The sequence below is a fragment of the Pagrus pagrus genome, assembly GCF_965226575.1.
Source record: "Pagrus pagrus genome assembly, chromosome: 3".
In the NCBI taxonomy this organism is placed as follows: Eukaryota; Metazoa; Chordata; class Actinopteri; order Spariformes; family Sparidae; genus Pagrus; species Pagrus pagrus.
The window spans coordinates 14,688,878-14,705,550 of NC_140187.1; the positions used below are offsets into that span (position 1 = coordinate 14,688,878).

Below are 16,673 nucleotides of genomic sequence, written 5' to 3' on the forward strand. Positions count from 1 at the left end.
AAACATGTAACTACTGTATATTATTTTAACCACTTCCAAGTGAGTGACTAACTGAAATCTAACTGAAATCACCAGGTTTCCTATAATGTGCTTAGAATATGTCAACCTGCAATATGTTTATATGCACATTGGGTGTTAAATCTTACATGCTAATGTCTGAATTCACCTGCGATCACTTCAACATTTACAACATTTACAACATTTCGTGTGTGTGTGTGCTTGTGTGTGTGTGCGTGTGCATGTGTGTGCGTGCGTGCGTGTCAACTCGCTGTTGGATAGGAGAGAGTGAGATAGTGCAGCTGGTACCCGTGTATGGAAACTGCAGAAAAGAAGTATTGAAATGGTTTCAAATATTCAGTATTGATATATCAGTGTTTTGACAGCACTACTGGAGGCCCAGTGAGATGAATGGAGCTTGATTGAAAGATGTGCTCTAATTATCTATTTTGGCCATTCCAGTGGTGCCGCAGATATTCAAATGGATGATAATACATAGGTGAATATTCAAAGTCGAATCTGTTTTGTATTTCAATAGGCTGCCATTCAAAGAGGAAAATTACTGCCATTAGGAGCTTGTGAGTCACCTTGACTTCAGTTACAGGGTGGAGATATGTTGTGTATGATGTGTTTGTCTTCTCGGTGATGAGGAACGAGGCTGACTCACCTGTTGGTAGTCAGTCAGCAACCCTGCTCATCTATCAGTCTGCTCATGACTGCCGAGGTTGGGAGAGGTCCCTGAAAGCCTTTGGTGTTTTCATCAAAGAAGAATTAAAACAAGCACATTGAAAAGTAAATAACCATGTCTTTTTCCAAGAGAACAGATTAAAGTGAAACTCAACCCAAAATCTATCTTTGAGTATCAAAAGGCTTGAAAGGTGGCTACAAAATATTGTGTTCTTCTCATTGAATTACAAAAGTTGTGGGCAGCTTGATATCAGGCAATTAAAATAGATTTCAAACGCAACATACTCACATAAAGGAATAAAGTATCAAATCATCCATAAAAATTCTGAAACCACCCGTACACTGTTTTTTGCTTCTTTGTTATCTACCTCCATACTTGGTATTTTCAATATATTCACTATTTTGCCAAAATATGTCTAAATTTGCTGTTTGATATTGCCCTTTTTTTAAAGCTTGAAGGCTAATTTTGAAGTAACATTTTGCTTTGCTTTGGTGAAAATATATTAGTTTGAATTATGCTGATCAAACTTGTGAACATTGCACAAGTGGATTATGCTCTAGCAGTGTTTTGACACCTTCAGAATTACTTTAAAAAACAAAACAAAAAAATTATATTTTCCACCAAAATTAGCGGGTCTACACAGGTTTTTTAAACCCAGTACACCCGCTAAAAATCACCTATTGACCCCATTCCCACTTCCTGCAGGCAAGGCAGCCAGTCTGTGATTATTTGAGCATCACAACTCCTGCAAAATAGCTTGTTTCACTATCATAATTTGAGCCATTCGGTCCAATAACATTTGGAAGGTCTAGAGGAGCCGCACTATTAAATTGTTTTATCCCCATTCAGGTTAGCCGGGCACGAAACTGCAAGTTAGCCCGCTTGGTCAGTGATCCAGGTATTTTCATACCCGGGAAGTCAAACTTTTTTGCCTTCAAAACATCACTGAACAGCTTTCAAAGGAATGAATGAGGCTCGGCCTCCAAAACACTGCGTCCAGTAATAAAATGTCCTTAATAGACCGCATCGCAAATCCCTTCCTTATTTACGTGCCACCACCCAATGTTGATAAGGCGAGGCGATAAAACCCTGTGTCTACTGCAGAGTCAATTGACCCGGGTGCAAATGCCGAGTTTACACATTCCCATTGCACACAAAAGCCTGATCTTAGCTGGTTTAAGTGGGATTTTTGACCAGTGGGAGTATTACTGACATGAATTCAAGGTGACCACAGCAGCTGCTCTCCATCAAAGCCATCTCTTAAGCCTCAAAGGGATCGCTTTTGATTCTCAAAAGATAGTTTAGATCACTTAAAAAAAAGAAAAAAAAGACAGGAAATCAATGTTAAGACAGTTTACTCAGAAAACTTTTACAGTGCCAAATGAAGCCCAACACTGATTACAAGAGAAGATTTAAGACCGATGCTCCACTCCATTAATGATCTTCCCCCAACTGGTTTTAGCTTCTCCCGTCTCAGAATTCTGTTTGGATGTATGAAAAATGCCTTCATCATCTGGCTCTGCCCGTCTACACTGATAGCAGATATTGAATTGGCTGCTGGCCACTAGCTAACCCCTGCTGTGAGAGATCAATTGAAAGGGACAACCACAAACTGCTTGTGACTTACAGCTGCCAAAGCAGTTTGCCCAATTTAGGAATTTCTTGCTATTCCTGCTGCATCTTGAACCACCAGCAGAGGCCAAAAAAAATGTTATTTTTAAATTCCTCGCCACCATTTTTCCAAGAAAGATGAATGCAAATCAAATATGGGATTTGCAAACTATCTGCTAATGGATTGGATCTTTTTAAATGACTACAAACCTGTTTGAAAGTACCATGTTTTGATAAAGACAAAGATTATGATCATGAAAAGAACACAATTTGAAGTAAATGTCGTTTTGATAAAATGTGTCTGAGCCACAGTTTTAAAAAAATGGGATAAATGGTAATAATTTAGTGTTATTCCACACTGCACATGTTTGAAAGATAGGGTATTTGACCTATTGAGTGCCGTCAAGACTGTATTTATTCTCATCCTGACAGCCTGAGTGCACACTCAGACTCACACATGCTCGCACACACAAAAACACACTTGTGCGTGCGTGCTCAGTCGAGAGAAAAATCCCACAACTTGTTGAGGATTTCTCGTTCTCCTGCCCGTTCTGTTTCCCCCCCCCCTCAGCCAAATTGCAGTGTCATCCTGCTTGTTTTTTGTAATTTTTTTTTTTTACCCCAGATGCCCCAGTTCACCTACCTTTGTAACTTTAGGCCTTTCTACTCTGCCCCTCTATTTAAAGACAGGCAGGGCAGTGTGCCAAGAGGGACAGAGAGACAGGCTGTTGCAGGCTGCACTCTCTGCACAGCACGGCCGACACGCAGGGCCGAGGAGGGTTTGCAAGACGACACTGGTTGGCTTGTTTACGGCAGAGGCTCCGTTTGGGGGAGGAAGAGGAGAAGGCAGGCGAGCTGGCAGGCAGGGAAGAAAGGAGAGGGGGTTTACTACCCTCAAGAGAGTCGGAATTCCTCCTGAGCCATTCCCCCATTTGGCTGGCAGTTGTGAAAACAATTGCCTGGCATTTACTCTCTCTCTGTGCAGATGGAGTCCCAGCTATGAGTCAGCTTTGAGAGCAGCAAGTGGTGGAGAAAGTGGTGGGCTTGTGATCTGCTGCACAGTGAATATAAGCATACTTTACAGAGACACTTGGTTTTTGATGTTGGGCAGATGGTTCAGAGTTCCTTCCTCGCTTACATTTCTTTTCGTTCTCTGCAGTGTTGCTCATATGCATATCTTTTGTCTCTAACGTTTAGTTGCTTCTTGTGAGACTAATAAAGGCATGTCTGTTTTTCTGTTTCTCCAGAGTTGACCTACAGAAGACGATATGCTGATGTCTTGAGCTGAGGGAGGCTTCATCTTCAACCTGTCAGTCGTCTCCATTCGTTATTCCACTCCTGGTCTGCTCTCCATCAGCCACCGAGCGCCAACAGCAACCACCTCCAATTCCACCTCCACCTTTTCCCCACCCCCCTCCTGCCCAGCCTGCCGTCAACATGACGTCGGAGCTGGAGAGCAGCCTGACCTCCATGGACTGGCTTCCTCAGCTGACCATGCAGGCGGCCATCCGCAAGGCGGACGCCCAGAATGCCCACGGGCCAGGCATGGGCAAGAAGAGTACCCTGCTGGATCCTAACACCACATTGGACCAGGAGGAGGTGCAGCAGCACAAGGACGGCAAGCCACCCTACAGCTACGCCAGCCTCATCACGTTTGCCATCAACAGCTCGCCAAAGAAGAAGATGACACTGAGTGAGATCTACCAGTGGATCTGTGATAACTTTCCCTACTACAGGGAAGCGGGCAGCGGCTGGAAGGTGAGCGAAAGACACATCTGGCCTTTATTTTAAGCTGATGCAGCAGACTTAAAAGTTTATTGCCATCATGATGATGACAGAGTTGTACTCTGGTTAAAGTGGGGCCTCTGACTTTAACTCTGATTTTATGTCAAACCAAATGTGACGTTCTGAACATAATTTCAGTGCTTTTGAAAACTAAAATTGGATGTCCTTTTGGTTGTTGCGACGGCAGATATACAGATGTACTGTTACTTGCATCATTTTATTCACTAATGGAAATTCTTCTTCGACCTTACGTTTTGTAGTAAGCTATGGATAGCATTTGTAGAAGAGGTGAAATTGATATGCCTTGACTTAAATCATTGTTTTGTGGTCGCTGGCTATCTTAAACAAAGTGAGATGCCATTGGTAATCACCATTGTCACTTAGAGAGAAACTATGAGTGCGCCAAATCACACGAAGTGCCTCACTCCCCCGAATGAAAAATGGTGCAGCCCTGAGAGAACCATATGAAGTGTAAAACCCTGGATTAATATTCAGAGAAGTGGCCCCTATCTGTGCGAACACACACTAAATAGCCCATTCATGGGTGGTATTATTCATTGCAGATGCCTTGATAGGAGAAGGCCATTATGCAGAAGGAGAGAGCCAGTGCTGTGTCATCATCTCAAGGAGCCCATGATATACTGAGATGAAGCTATGCTGATTGCCTTTTAAAGGGCCCAGATGGAAATTGATATTAGAATGAGTTTTCCAATCAGTCGACGTTTATTGGAAATAGAATCTTAGGCACTGCTTTATTGCAGTCAGACAAGATGTATGAAGCCCATTTCCTGGGGCGACAAGATCTGGCGTGCACACAGCCTGCGTGTGTGTGTGTAAATGTGTGTGTGTGTGTGTGTGTGTGTAGGTGAAGGGGAGATGAGAAAGCATGTGTTATTGTAAATGGATTGATTTTAGCTTTTGTGGCATGCCTTTTGTAAGGAAATGAATTGTTTAATATAGCAACCTTTGTTTCCTTCTTTACCTTCATCATCTTGTATTTAGTTGTCAGAAACATAGCAGCACACGTGCTGTTAGTCTGCATGTATTCCTGTGTTGAGTTAAAGCCATTTTCACTCAGCACTGAGGTCAGCTCTGTATTTTGTATACCGCCTACCTCCTTTGGCATTGAATTTAACCATTCATTGCACACTAACGATCTGTCTCTCCAGACATGGGCACAAGGTTGCAGCAGTATTTTCCACTATCTTTGTTGCAGTGTTAAAGTTGTTAACAAATCAGGCACTTATTGCTTAGTCTGTATCCATTAAGATACTTTTATATTCCTTTGTGTTGAGAGAGCAGCTCGGAGTAAATCATCATTTAGGTGGGTTGAAGTGGATTTAGTGAAGTTTTATGCACATCCACAGATTTTATTGCTTGGAAATATGAGGGTGTGACTGACCAGCCCAACTAAAATAACTGTAGATAAGACACAACATTTAGTCAACACTTTACACTTTTTATACATTTAGAGTGGGTGGCCTCAGTGGGAATCAGACTGGTGCTGCTGGCAGGGTTGAAGCTTTGCTCTACCCACTGAGTTACAGTCCCACTGTAGATACAGCAGGAGCGACCACGTGATATTAATTCACCAAAGCTTGGCTAATGTGTGTGGCTGCCTGTTAATGTGCCTTTAGTTCTTTTCCTGTCAAGTGTGACTTTATCCTGAAATCAGGTGCTTATTTCCGGATTTCCATGGTCAGGAAACACCATGGGACATGCTTATGTAATTCAAACCTTGTTTTAATGCTTAAAAATAATAATTAGCATTCAAGACTTGGAAATGTCATGAAATGCTAATAGAAAGCAGGTCTTTATTATAATGTTTTTAAAACTTCAAAATATACATCATAGGAACTGTCTTGAAACTCTACATTTTTGAGATTTTTCTACAACCTTTTTGGTTGCGAACCAGCAAATGGATTCAATCCTCTTTGGGATTAACTGACCAAGGCAAATTTCCAATATTGGAAGTAAGCATGCAGTTTGAGAGATCATGGAAGATGTTTTCTTTAAATTCACAAATACCCCGTAAAGCAAAACTGATGTTGTTGCAGGGTTGTAAGCTAAAGTTCACAGCAAACTATTATTTTCGATGCATTTGTAAAGGTTGCACCATATGTAATTTTACAGGAGTACAGTTGTGAAAAGCGGTTGCAGAAAGCATGACTGTTAAGGGTTATGTGCATTAAATTCAATGCACTTTATTTCACCAGGATAATCCTCTCAGTATCAATACTACTTTCCAGTGAGTCCTGAGTACATAATGCATAGTATTATTCAATGTGTTTATCCATTAATTACTTCTGTCAAGGCTCTTATGTTTCTTTTAGAGCCAATGAAATTCAACGGACCGACAGGCCTTGGATCAAGGAACAATTGATTACAGATTTTTGTGATTTCCACCATCACATTACTGTTGTTCAGTATCCACGGAGATGAACTATGACAGAAATATATAGTGTTGAGATGGAAAGGACTTCTATTCAGTGTCAGGTGTAATGCAGATCTGTTGACGTAACTGAGATGATGTCTTGGCTATAAGAGCAAGTTAGCGAATTAGTCAGCGTTGGTGGAGGTTGACGCTCTTCAAGTACTTTCTAGTTTAGTAAAAGCTTGCACAGATCAACAGATTACGGCCTCAATGTGGGCTGCAACTGTAGAAATACCCTCACATTTAAAAGTGTGAAAAACCACATCACTCTAACCAGGATGCTGTACAGCGCAGGAAACAGTGAAAAAGCGGTTTGAAGATGCGCTCATAGGCTAGAGCCTGCGTCACAGTCTCTCTCTCAGTTCTTGTTAATAGGGTGTTTTCCCTGCAATAGTTTTTTTCTGAGAATCTAAACAACTGAAATAATTTGTATTAAAGTATATGCAAAAACCTTCTCATTGCATAAGACTGTGAATGAAGTCCAATAATATTGTTTCCATGCTCGGGGCATTTGAACGAGCTCCAGTAGCCTTAGGTTTGTTCCTAATGTTTTTGTGCTTGGAGAATTTTCACAACCCATCACACAAATCATATTTTCATCTAAGCTTGTGCAAAAGCCAGGGAAAAGTTTCTCTCTCCCAATCATCACGAGCTTGTGCTTTTTTTTTTTCTTCTTTTTTTTTTTTTTTTTGGCTTTAAATCCCTCAGAGAAGCATCTTTGGAAAAGTGGCATGTACACCTAATTGAAATTGTATAATTCTGTAATATCCATGCAGTAGTAATGTTTCCCTGCACTGTGACTATTAATATGATATGAATCCACCTATAGTGTGACTGAGTAATGCATGTTTGTGTGTGTAATTAGTTGGAAGCAAGCATGCCTGGGTGGGGTGAATGTAGGTCGGATGTAGTCATCGCTCCTCTGTTCCCCTGGAGATGTCAGTCGCAGGAATTTGGGACTCAGCGCACGCATGCGTCTGTTCTGTATGATAATGCAAGCTGTGCCGGCGAGATGAGACCAGGCTAATCTGGGCACCAGCAACTCATTTAGTCATCTCAATAGAACTCCATTAGCCTGCGCTTTTAAGAAATATCAATAAGTGCTGTCAATAAAAACAGATAATTCATCAAGGTCAAAAAATATGAGCGCTGCCTTCGAGAGTGCAGAATGTGTGCTTGGCATCTATGAGCAAGCCATTAGATGGTGCTTTTCTTAACACTTTCTCCAGCTCTCTGAGGTATTCATATTTTGCGGGTTTGTCTCAGCAGTCTTTTGTAAGATTCAGCATGTATACTGCAGCTTCTGCGTCCTTCTGTTCATTGTATGTCAAGCATGGATTTTTGAAGAGCTGCCAGTTTCCTTAAGGACGTTAATTCACATACTAGGATTCCTGAACACATAATTTCAAGAAGAGTATAGGCATGTTTGAGTACTGCAGTATACTGTTTCAATGTGTTCCTGATTTGTGTTCTCTTGGTCAAAGTTAATATCTATTGCCCATTTTAAAGCCATCAGGGGTAATGTAAGCTGGCCCAGATGACTCCTCTGAGATTATAAGGTAAATGGGAGCAGTCCTCTCCAACTTCAACGTCAGCAGAACATGTCTCTCTTCCTGTCATGAGCGCTTCACAAAGATCAGACTTTGAATAGATTTGATATTTAAGAAACCATAAAAGCATGCATGTTGGAACTTTTAAAAAAAATAAAATGTGTATTCTTTGTATGATTAGTGATGGAATTAACAGAATAGGGGCTGAACATAGTTTTGAAAATCTGGTGTCACAACTTCTCGAAATCTGCTCTTTCTCTTCACGGATGCATAGTCGCGTGTCATGAATGGCAAATCAGCGCTCTCTCACTTTCGCTACAACTGTTTGTGGGGCAATTGGTGCATAAATGATGTGCAGACGTGTGGCTTCAAGACACTTCAAGATGACAGCTGCAAGGGAGGGGGTATTCCCCTTGTCTACCTCTACCTGCATATCATGATGGGCAGTCTGGTAGCCAACTAGAGAGCAAACCATAGAGGTTAAGATTTTATTGAGGTTTCTGTAAGTATTGCTTGTCAATTATATATTGGTCCTTTTTTTGGAACATCATCGTTTACTGGAGAGATGGTGTTATTTAATGACCTGTGACTAAATTATTTGTTTAAAACATTAAATTACAACAATTTTCAGTGCAGTCTGGTGAGATGTTATCAAATTCTAACTAACCAAATCAAAATAGACATCTTAAGATAACGGCTTAAAAATCCTTTTTTAAAAAGTACTTGTTCTCATGAGAAGGAGAAGATGGCATTCTTACTGTAAATGAGTGACTGAGTGTTTGAAACTTGGATTGTAAATTGCCAGAAAATGTGTGAAACCCACATTAAATAGTCACTGTTAGTCGAGAAGTATTTGTTGCCAAACAGGATATACTACATTTGAGAAAACATTTTATTTTTTGTCTGTCATGAATTTCAATGATTCACTTTATTGATATTTGCAAATAAATGTACTGATGTCAAATTAACAACAACATTTAAGCTCTCAGGTGTTTTTTCAATAATACCTTCATACTGAATTTGGCTAATTTAAGCAAACAGACTTGCTAATTGATCTGCATGGATGTCTTAACTGATTGCAGTCTTCCTCCGGCTGGTAGAAAATATGAGACTCTGCGGAGTGACAGTGTGTGCGATTTTCTTTTCTGGTATATTTTCTGTTAAAAAAAACTGGTCAGGAACAGTATTGAATAGAGACTCCACATACACTCTCAAATGTTGACCTCCATGCTCATCTCAAACCTTCTCCCGGCTCCTCGTAGGCTCACTTCAGGCAAAGTGTGTAAATTCCCCTCTGCATTTCTTCCAGGTGAAGAATGCCAAAGAAAATCTGGAGCAATTCTCAACCAGTTTAGAAATGCTTGAAATGTTTGCTCTTGAACTTTAGCTGTTGAGGAGATTGTTGCTACTGGCATGATTTTATTTTATTTTATTTTTTTTTTCCATCTCTTCCACACCTGTGTACAGGAGAGAAAATTAGCTGGAAGAGAATGTAGGCTGCTGTTGATTGCCTAACAAACATCGAATCTCCCACTGCATTTTCACTGAGGTCCATAGCTCTCACATGATCTTGTTAACAGGGAAGTATAGCTTTGGTCTGTAAATCGTCCAGTGTGCAGAGATGGGGCACAGAGCTGCCTTCTGCAGGGGCCCTGGACCTTGCTTTGATCTCATTATAAAATGCAAATACACAGTACCCTAAACAGATCAAAGGTTCAACTTCCCATTGGATCTGAGGCTTAATAATGGCAGCCTGGAGCAGTTTTCTATTTTTTAAGAAGCGATTTGGGTAGCTACTGGTCCTCCAGGACATTATTTACTCTGGAGATAATGTTCCTGCTTCTGACTGGTGACTAGCCACAGCTCAGAAAATCCCTGCTCCTGTTGCTTATTTGAATAAGATTGGTCAGGTATGAGAATTTGTGCTTCCTGCCCCTATCTCACACCTCAAGCTTAGGTTTGCAGGGCCTGAAATCTGAAAGTGTAAAATTGCTTCGGTGCTAGACTCTCTGATACCTTCATCTGCTTCCTTAGCCTGTATCATCATTACACCGTAAAGCAAGCATTTAAATTTTAAGCACTTTGCTCATACTGAATTTTTCAGCAGCACTGATACATATTTAGAGCACTCTGTTCCTTTTGTAACAAGAAGCACCAACACCTAGTCCAAAATAATCCTTTTCAAAAAGTTCATAAGTTTCTCATTTTCAGTCCAATGTCATATGAACCTTGGCTGTGATGCAGTCCAATGAGGTGATTTTTAGCACTTCTGTCTCATCCTGAATTCCTCTTTAATTGTAGAGACAGCAGAAGTGGCTGCATGCTGGCCCGGTGCTGACTTTGTCAGGTGGTGGGAGGGGTAGTGATTCACTCGGCAGCCAGTTTGATCCTGCTGTGAGGCGGGTTCCCGTGTCAGGAAGCTCCAGCCTGGCCACACGCCCACCAGCCTCACCTTGCACCCGCCTACCGGCGCCCCACCGCTCACGCTCTGGCCCTTAGAGTGGGCGGGGAGAGCAGGCTGGCAGGCCTTGGCACGGATACATTTTGGCAGGAGCTGCTGTCCCCACACTCCACTGAGTGAAGTGCTGACTGCAGTGCAGAACATAAAAGGCCTGAGGCTTCTATCGCTTCCTCTTGTGGCCTGCAGGCCTGTGTAGAAATGTTGGCTTCAGTTTTACTTGAAACTGTAGCTGTCTTTTTGACAGTCTTGGCCTCACAGTTCATCCCCTATATATATGACTTCTGTTATCATTTTAAACAGTCATTAACCCATAACAGATCCCTCCCATCTGCTCTTCTTGTTCAGATAGTTGTGGTACAGCAGCTGGTTGTAAAAGCAGTTGACCATGGCCATCAATTGATTCAGTGAACTTCCTCCTCTGTGATAATGACTTCTGTTGAAGTCGATGCCTGAGTCACCGGCTGGGACACACCACTTGTGTCCCCACGTTTTTGTTTTTTCCTACCTCCTAAGAATCATTTATAATGCAGATAACAGTGGACAATGATGGGCTGTTGATCCCTGCACACATTCTTAGTCACAGCCTCAGGCCTTTGAAAAAACTGTTAGTCAGTCTGTATTGTTGAGGCTTGCTCTTCAGTTGGTAATTATGGAGGAATATGAAAGGCCAAGGCTGTAGATCTGTCAGCATAGTCGGGTCTGCTGGGTTGCTAGTTTTCCTCATGTCCCCTATTTAGTTAAAGGTCCAATATTGTGCTTATTTCAGGCATATGTATTTTATTCTGGGTGTCTACTAGAAAAAATCACAAAAAACATAATATGTCTCTTATATTGTCTATTGCTGCAGCACTTCTATTCACCCTCTATTTGAACTCTCTGTTTTAGCACCTGTCTCTTAAGGCCCCTGTCCTGATAAACCCAGTCTGCTCCGATTGCTCAGCTCTCACAGACCTGAGAAGAAACCGCCGATTGTTTTTTCGCATCAGTTCTGCTGGTGTTTAGCAACCACAGTGTGCTGTGAGCACAGCTGAAGGTGGTGACTATATAGTTGTAACATCACAAGTTTATGGAAGAACATTTCTGAAGACAGATGTCTCTCAGTGGATTGAGTGATTTTTCCTACGTAGTATTTATGTAGCACCTTGACCTGCTTTATAATCAAAAAGACATGGTTATCTGGGACCGAGGCATGGCTTTTGTGTTCTTTGCAGAATAGAGGTTTGGATATGAGAACTGTAGAGTAGATGGAAGTATTTAGCTGACTGGTATTAGTGGGACCTTTTTTAAGACTCTTAAATAACTGGGGACAGGGTCAGGATCTGTAATTCTATGTCTTTTCCAGAGCTGTTCATTTATGTGGCGACTGAGATCATCACCTCCAGCAGGCCGTGCTGGTGCTGTGTCATATATCCATAGCTTGAAGTACAGATGGGCAAGAAAAGTAACCCCAGTCTCACAGTTAAAGTTATGAACTGCAAGGAATTTGAAGCGCATTTCAGAACAACTCCTAACTGGAAAAATCATTAGCTAGTTCTTAGATTTTTCAGAGGGGAAGATGAAGGGCCATAGGGAGCTGCTCAGAAACTCTTTAGTCATCGTTCCGTGGCTAGAAAGATTTAGACAAAAATAGCACTTTGCTTTCCCTGTATTTTAACTTAGTTTTCCCAGCAATCGGCCTTCTGCCCTCTATCATTTTTCTACTTAGTTGGCTGTCGCCTTTGCGTAATGTGTTGTACAGTAAGAGCTTAATATTACTGTGAATGCCTGTGAATATTGCCAGCCCATCATGGATTGTCTGAAAAGGAATCAGGAAAGTTTTCATCCTTTTTTTGAATACTGTGGGTTTTTAGGGTGAACCTTTTTTTTTCCCTCGACTGATTATAATTGTAAAATTGGTCTGTTTTACTCATGAGCTTACAAACATTAAACAGCATCAGAAAACATTAATAACTTAGATTTTCTTGTCATCTATTGTTAGCCCCTTTATTTGAAAGTGATTTAGAAAAAGCTCTGCTCTGTTGCTCTTCTGAACAGCTTTCCCTTACTGGAGAAATCAGATCCTTTGGGTTCGGTCTTAAAAAATGGGACAATTTAAAATAATTCAGGTTAACAGCTAAGATGCTTTTCCAAATAAAAGCTTTGACATGGTAAACTGCAAGTAACCACAGTATGAATATAAAGTAAAATTGGTGATGGTTATAATCAGTTGGCTAACTAGTTTGTAAATGTAAGCAAGACTTCCTCATGCTGCTAAAGGAGGACAGTACACATAGGCTGGGTTGAGCAGGCACGGTCTTCAATAAATCTTTACTGCCTCAGCTATTTGTCGGAAGATAATGAACACTTTCTTTGATAACTGCCCATGTTATGTGCATGTTCAGTATATCACAGTGATAATGCCCTTCCGGTGTGCTGAAACAAGAAAACGATGCACTCAGTGAACTCTTATTTTGTGCTGTGGAAATTTTTGTTATTTTTCCTGTACCTGGACACATCACCATGTGATACATTTTAGAGGCAAATTGTCTTGGCATAATTTGTATTTTCAATATCAACTGCTCTTCTCCGTTAATTTGCTTAACTTGTGCTAAATGTATGCAGCCCAGCACGGTCAGGGCATCTGGATGCATTACTGTAGTTCAGTGATTGGTTCGGGTAAAATCAAATCCTCCCCTCCAGGAAAACGCTAATAAGAAGGCAATGTCAACCTGAATAATGGAGTAGTACCATAATGGCTGTTCAGTCCGAATATCAGGCTACCTTTGTTTACATTGCGATCACAGATGGTGCCTTTTAACATAGCCTCTTGTATGTGCACTGATTTTTTTCCCCTGACAAGGAGGCAGAGAAAGGAGAGGGTTATGCTGATGAATTCGGCATGCTATAAATAGAGCGCAGTCCTCTGAATCCGCCTTTAACACTGAATCTGCCCTGTTAAATTCATCTAAGCTGGGTTAGACCCGCTACTGCTGCAGCTGACTCCATCTGTATATAAGATACAATTTTCACAACTGTTTTAAATAAACAAGGTGTGATTTAATCTTAACAAATATCTTTCAGTGTGAGTGTGATTGATTGATATTTTTTTATTTATTTCTCTTGGTCTTTTTTTAAAAATGTAATTAATAATATTCATAATTAAGGTAGCCTGCTCTCCCTGAAGAACGGTTGCCTCCTGTGAAGCGTGCAGCTAATTTATCTGCCAGCACTGTGGCGTACAAGCAGCGTTTCCTTTTTGGAAATGAAAGGGAAAGAGGCTGCAGGACTAATTAGCAGAGGCTGGAGAAGGATCTTTTAGAAATGTCTACAGCAACCTGGGACTGCTGATAGGGTCAGAGGTCTGTAGCTTGACTGAGGTAAGCAGTGTACTGAGTGTCCACTTAGAGCGACTGGGAGCTCGGCCATGCCGCCTTACATCCAGACTCTAGGTCATTCACATCTGATAGAAATTTTTAAAAGGAGTAGACTGGCCCTGATGATTGCCATGTTGATAAAATCTGCATGGCAAGTAATTATCTCGGGAATACGTCATTCCATTTCATCTTCGTTCCAATCCACCCTCTCTCTTCTCTTGGCAATTATTTAACCCCCCTCACCTTCTATGTCAGCTTCCCGCAGCTAATGGCTTCACTCTGCTCTTCACAATCCTTGCTTTTTTTTTTTTTTTGGAAATAAAGGCGAGCAGCTATGTCTTTACACGACTCTGCTGCTGCTCTCTGGTATTAAATGCTGCTTATTGATAAAGATGTCATCGTGGCAGAGGATATGTAGGAAAGAGGGTTTTTTGTCCATTTGCCTTGTCAGTGAAGCAGGATGGTTGTCTCTTATCCCAGAGAGATATTTGATCATCCTGCTGGTGCGTCCTCAGTGGGGTCAGCGGTCTGTGAGAGGGGGACAGTGACACAGCTGCGGCAGCCGAGTGGAACCAGTGATGGATGACATGCCAGAATGGGCCGCGCTGCCTTCCCAGGCGCCTGTGTTGACAGGCTCGGCTCTCGCATCTCGCATTCGGCATCAGTAGGGCTAATCGTGGGTCATGCTGGCCACAGATGTGACACGTGAATATCGCTCCTGTAATTGCTCATTTGTCAAAGTCACATTCTCAAAGAGCACGTTTCCGCAGCTACATTATCGAACAAAACTTGATATAATGGACAAACATAAAAAAGAATCCGATGAAATTAAAGCGGGGCAGTGTAAGCATTTCACATTTTGTCGTCTCAGGCAGATTTGCCACAAGGAAAATGCTTAGGAAAAGCATTCCTGGTGTTTTAAACTGGCTTCAGTTGATATTATTATGTTAAACGCACAAATGATAACATAACAAAAGATGTAGTTTGATGACACTGTGAAGTAGTGTGGGATCATGGGAGTTTTTCTTCATTTTGATACAAGCACCACCGCAGATGAAAATAATTGTGGTCCAACCGAAAATAGTGAACAATAGAGTGGCTGGCTAACTAGTTTGTCATTCTCTGACATGTCATCTGGTTTTTCCTGTTTCCCCGAAAGTTATAGTTAGTAGAGAGGATAAACGAGATACGGTGCCATTGACGGAAACAAATCAAACACATCGTTACCTTGAATAATTTATGGATTTTTCTGGGTTTTAATCAGTACTTCGGATAATCAGTACACAACAAAAAAAAACATTACAAAGGTCCAGTCATTCAAATGTACATGGTATGCCTTTTACAATGATCAAATGACACCTTATACTTTGTTGTGCTGTTTCTCTTTATTCAGTTGTACTTCATAGTGTCTTTCAGCTCACTGTTTTGGTTTTCCATCTCCTAATTTTTAGTGTTTTGGTTCCCTCGCACAGCTCTCGCACTGTTTTCGGACACAGCAGGCAGCTATTTTCAACAAAAAAAGCTCCCAAAACCGACTGTACATTTCCTATGCAGCACCAAATGGCTGTCAGATGTACTGACTAATAGCAGGTGAACATAGTTGAGCATTTAGCAGCTAAAGATACAGATGTTTTTTGACATATGTCATGAGTGAGTGGAAAACAAATCAGAGCTAAAAGAAGAGTAAATATCGGTGTTCATTCGTCAGGTGGACACAAACAAAACCCCATGAAAGGTTGTTGCTTCTGCCTCCTCCAAGTGACTGAAAGCAAAACAAAAATGTATGGTGTTTTAATTGATTTTTTATTTATTTATTTATGTATTTATTTATTTTATTTTTTTTAGCTAAAACACATTTTCAACCAAGGGTCACTTTATTTCTAAGGCTAAATATGATGACTACTGTAAATGATATTCATTAATTTCCTCTTTCTTCTGGTCCGAGGGCGATGGCTACATTCTGTGTTACTACAAATGTGTCGGCTCCTTTCTAGTAGTATGTAAATTGTTTTGTGAGCGTGTGTGTTCATGTGTGTGCTCGCAGTGATTATAATCCAAGCCCTGGCTGTGAGCCCTTCAGCCTGTGCTCCACCAGCCGCAAGGCCACAGCCTCTCCCCACCAGTTAATTGCATCTGAATTAGTCCATTAATGTGGCCGTGTAGAGGGATGAAGGGGTGCACGGAGGTGTCTGGCCTCTTTTGACCACTGCAATGTATTATTAATGGGTCAGCAAGTCTGGCAGCTCTGCATTAACTTGGCTAATGGACTGTAGGGTGGGTCTGTGATTCCCTTTCAGAAGGAAATCAAATCTAATACATATTACAAAAAAAGCTTCTCTTTGGCTTTTTTCAGAGTTTGTTCGTGAGCGCAGAGCAGTGATTTAAAATGAGCCGTTGCTTCTTGATGCTGCTTTGTGGATTTGCGCCCTGCTGACAGGTTACTACAGGGAGTCCAAGGTTACACTGAGTCATCACCCTGTGTTTGTCATGGACATGTACAGTAATGTACTTTGCTAATGAAAAGCTAAGTATCAGATCAGATTAATACGGATGATGGTAAATGGCTTACTTTTTTCCTCAGCTTGTGTAGTAGCCTTCAAGCTGAGTGTATTCAAGAGCCTCAGGGATGAATGTTGTAAATCTAAGAGTGACTTTCATGACACAAACACAGCCGATTAAGAAAATAAAGCCCTTTATCTGGCTGATCTTCATCTTTTGCACCCTAGTCATTTTTGAAATAGACTCAGCATCACCAGCAAGGTTAAAGCAGCCAAAGCCAGAGTGGTGCTCATGT

The 16,673-nt window shown here is 41.3% G+C and overlaps 1 protein-coding gene across 2 annotated transcripts in view; it reads left to right on the forward strand.

The window, feature by feature from the left end:
• The window catches only part of foxj3 (forkhead box J3), a 79,655-nt gene that overhangs the window by 29,200 nt on the left and 33,782 nt on the right, over positions 1-16,673 (forward strand). For both annotated transcript variants that reach the window (XM_084348158.1, XM_084348157.1), the window contains exon 2: positions 3,544-4,054. In XM_084348158.1, coding sequence (XP_084204284.1) covers positions 3,734-4,054 — 321 coding nt within the window. In that variant the 5' untranslated portion in view covers positions 3,544-3,733. The remainder of the gene's footprint in view (positions 1-3,543; positions 4,055-16,673) is intronic.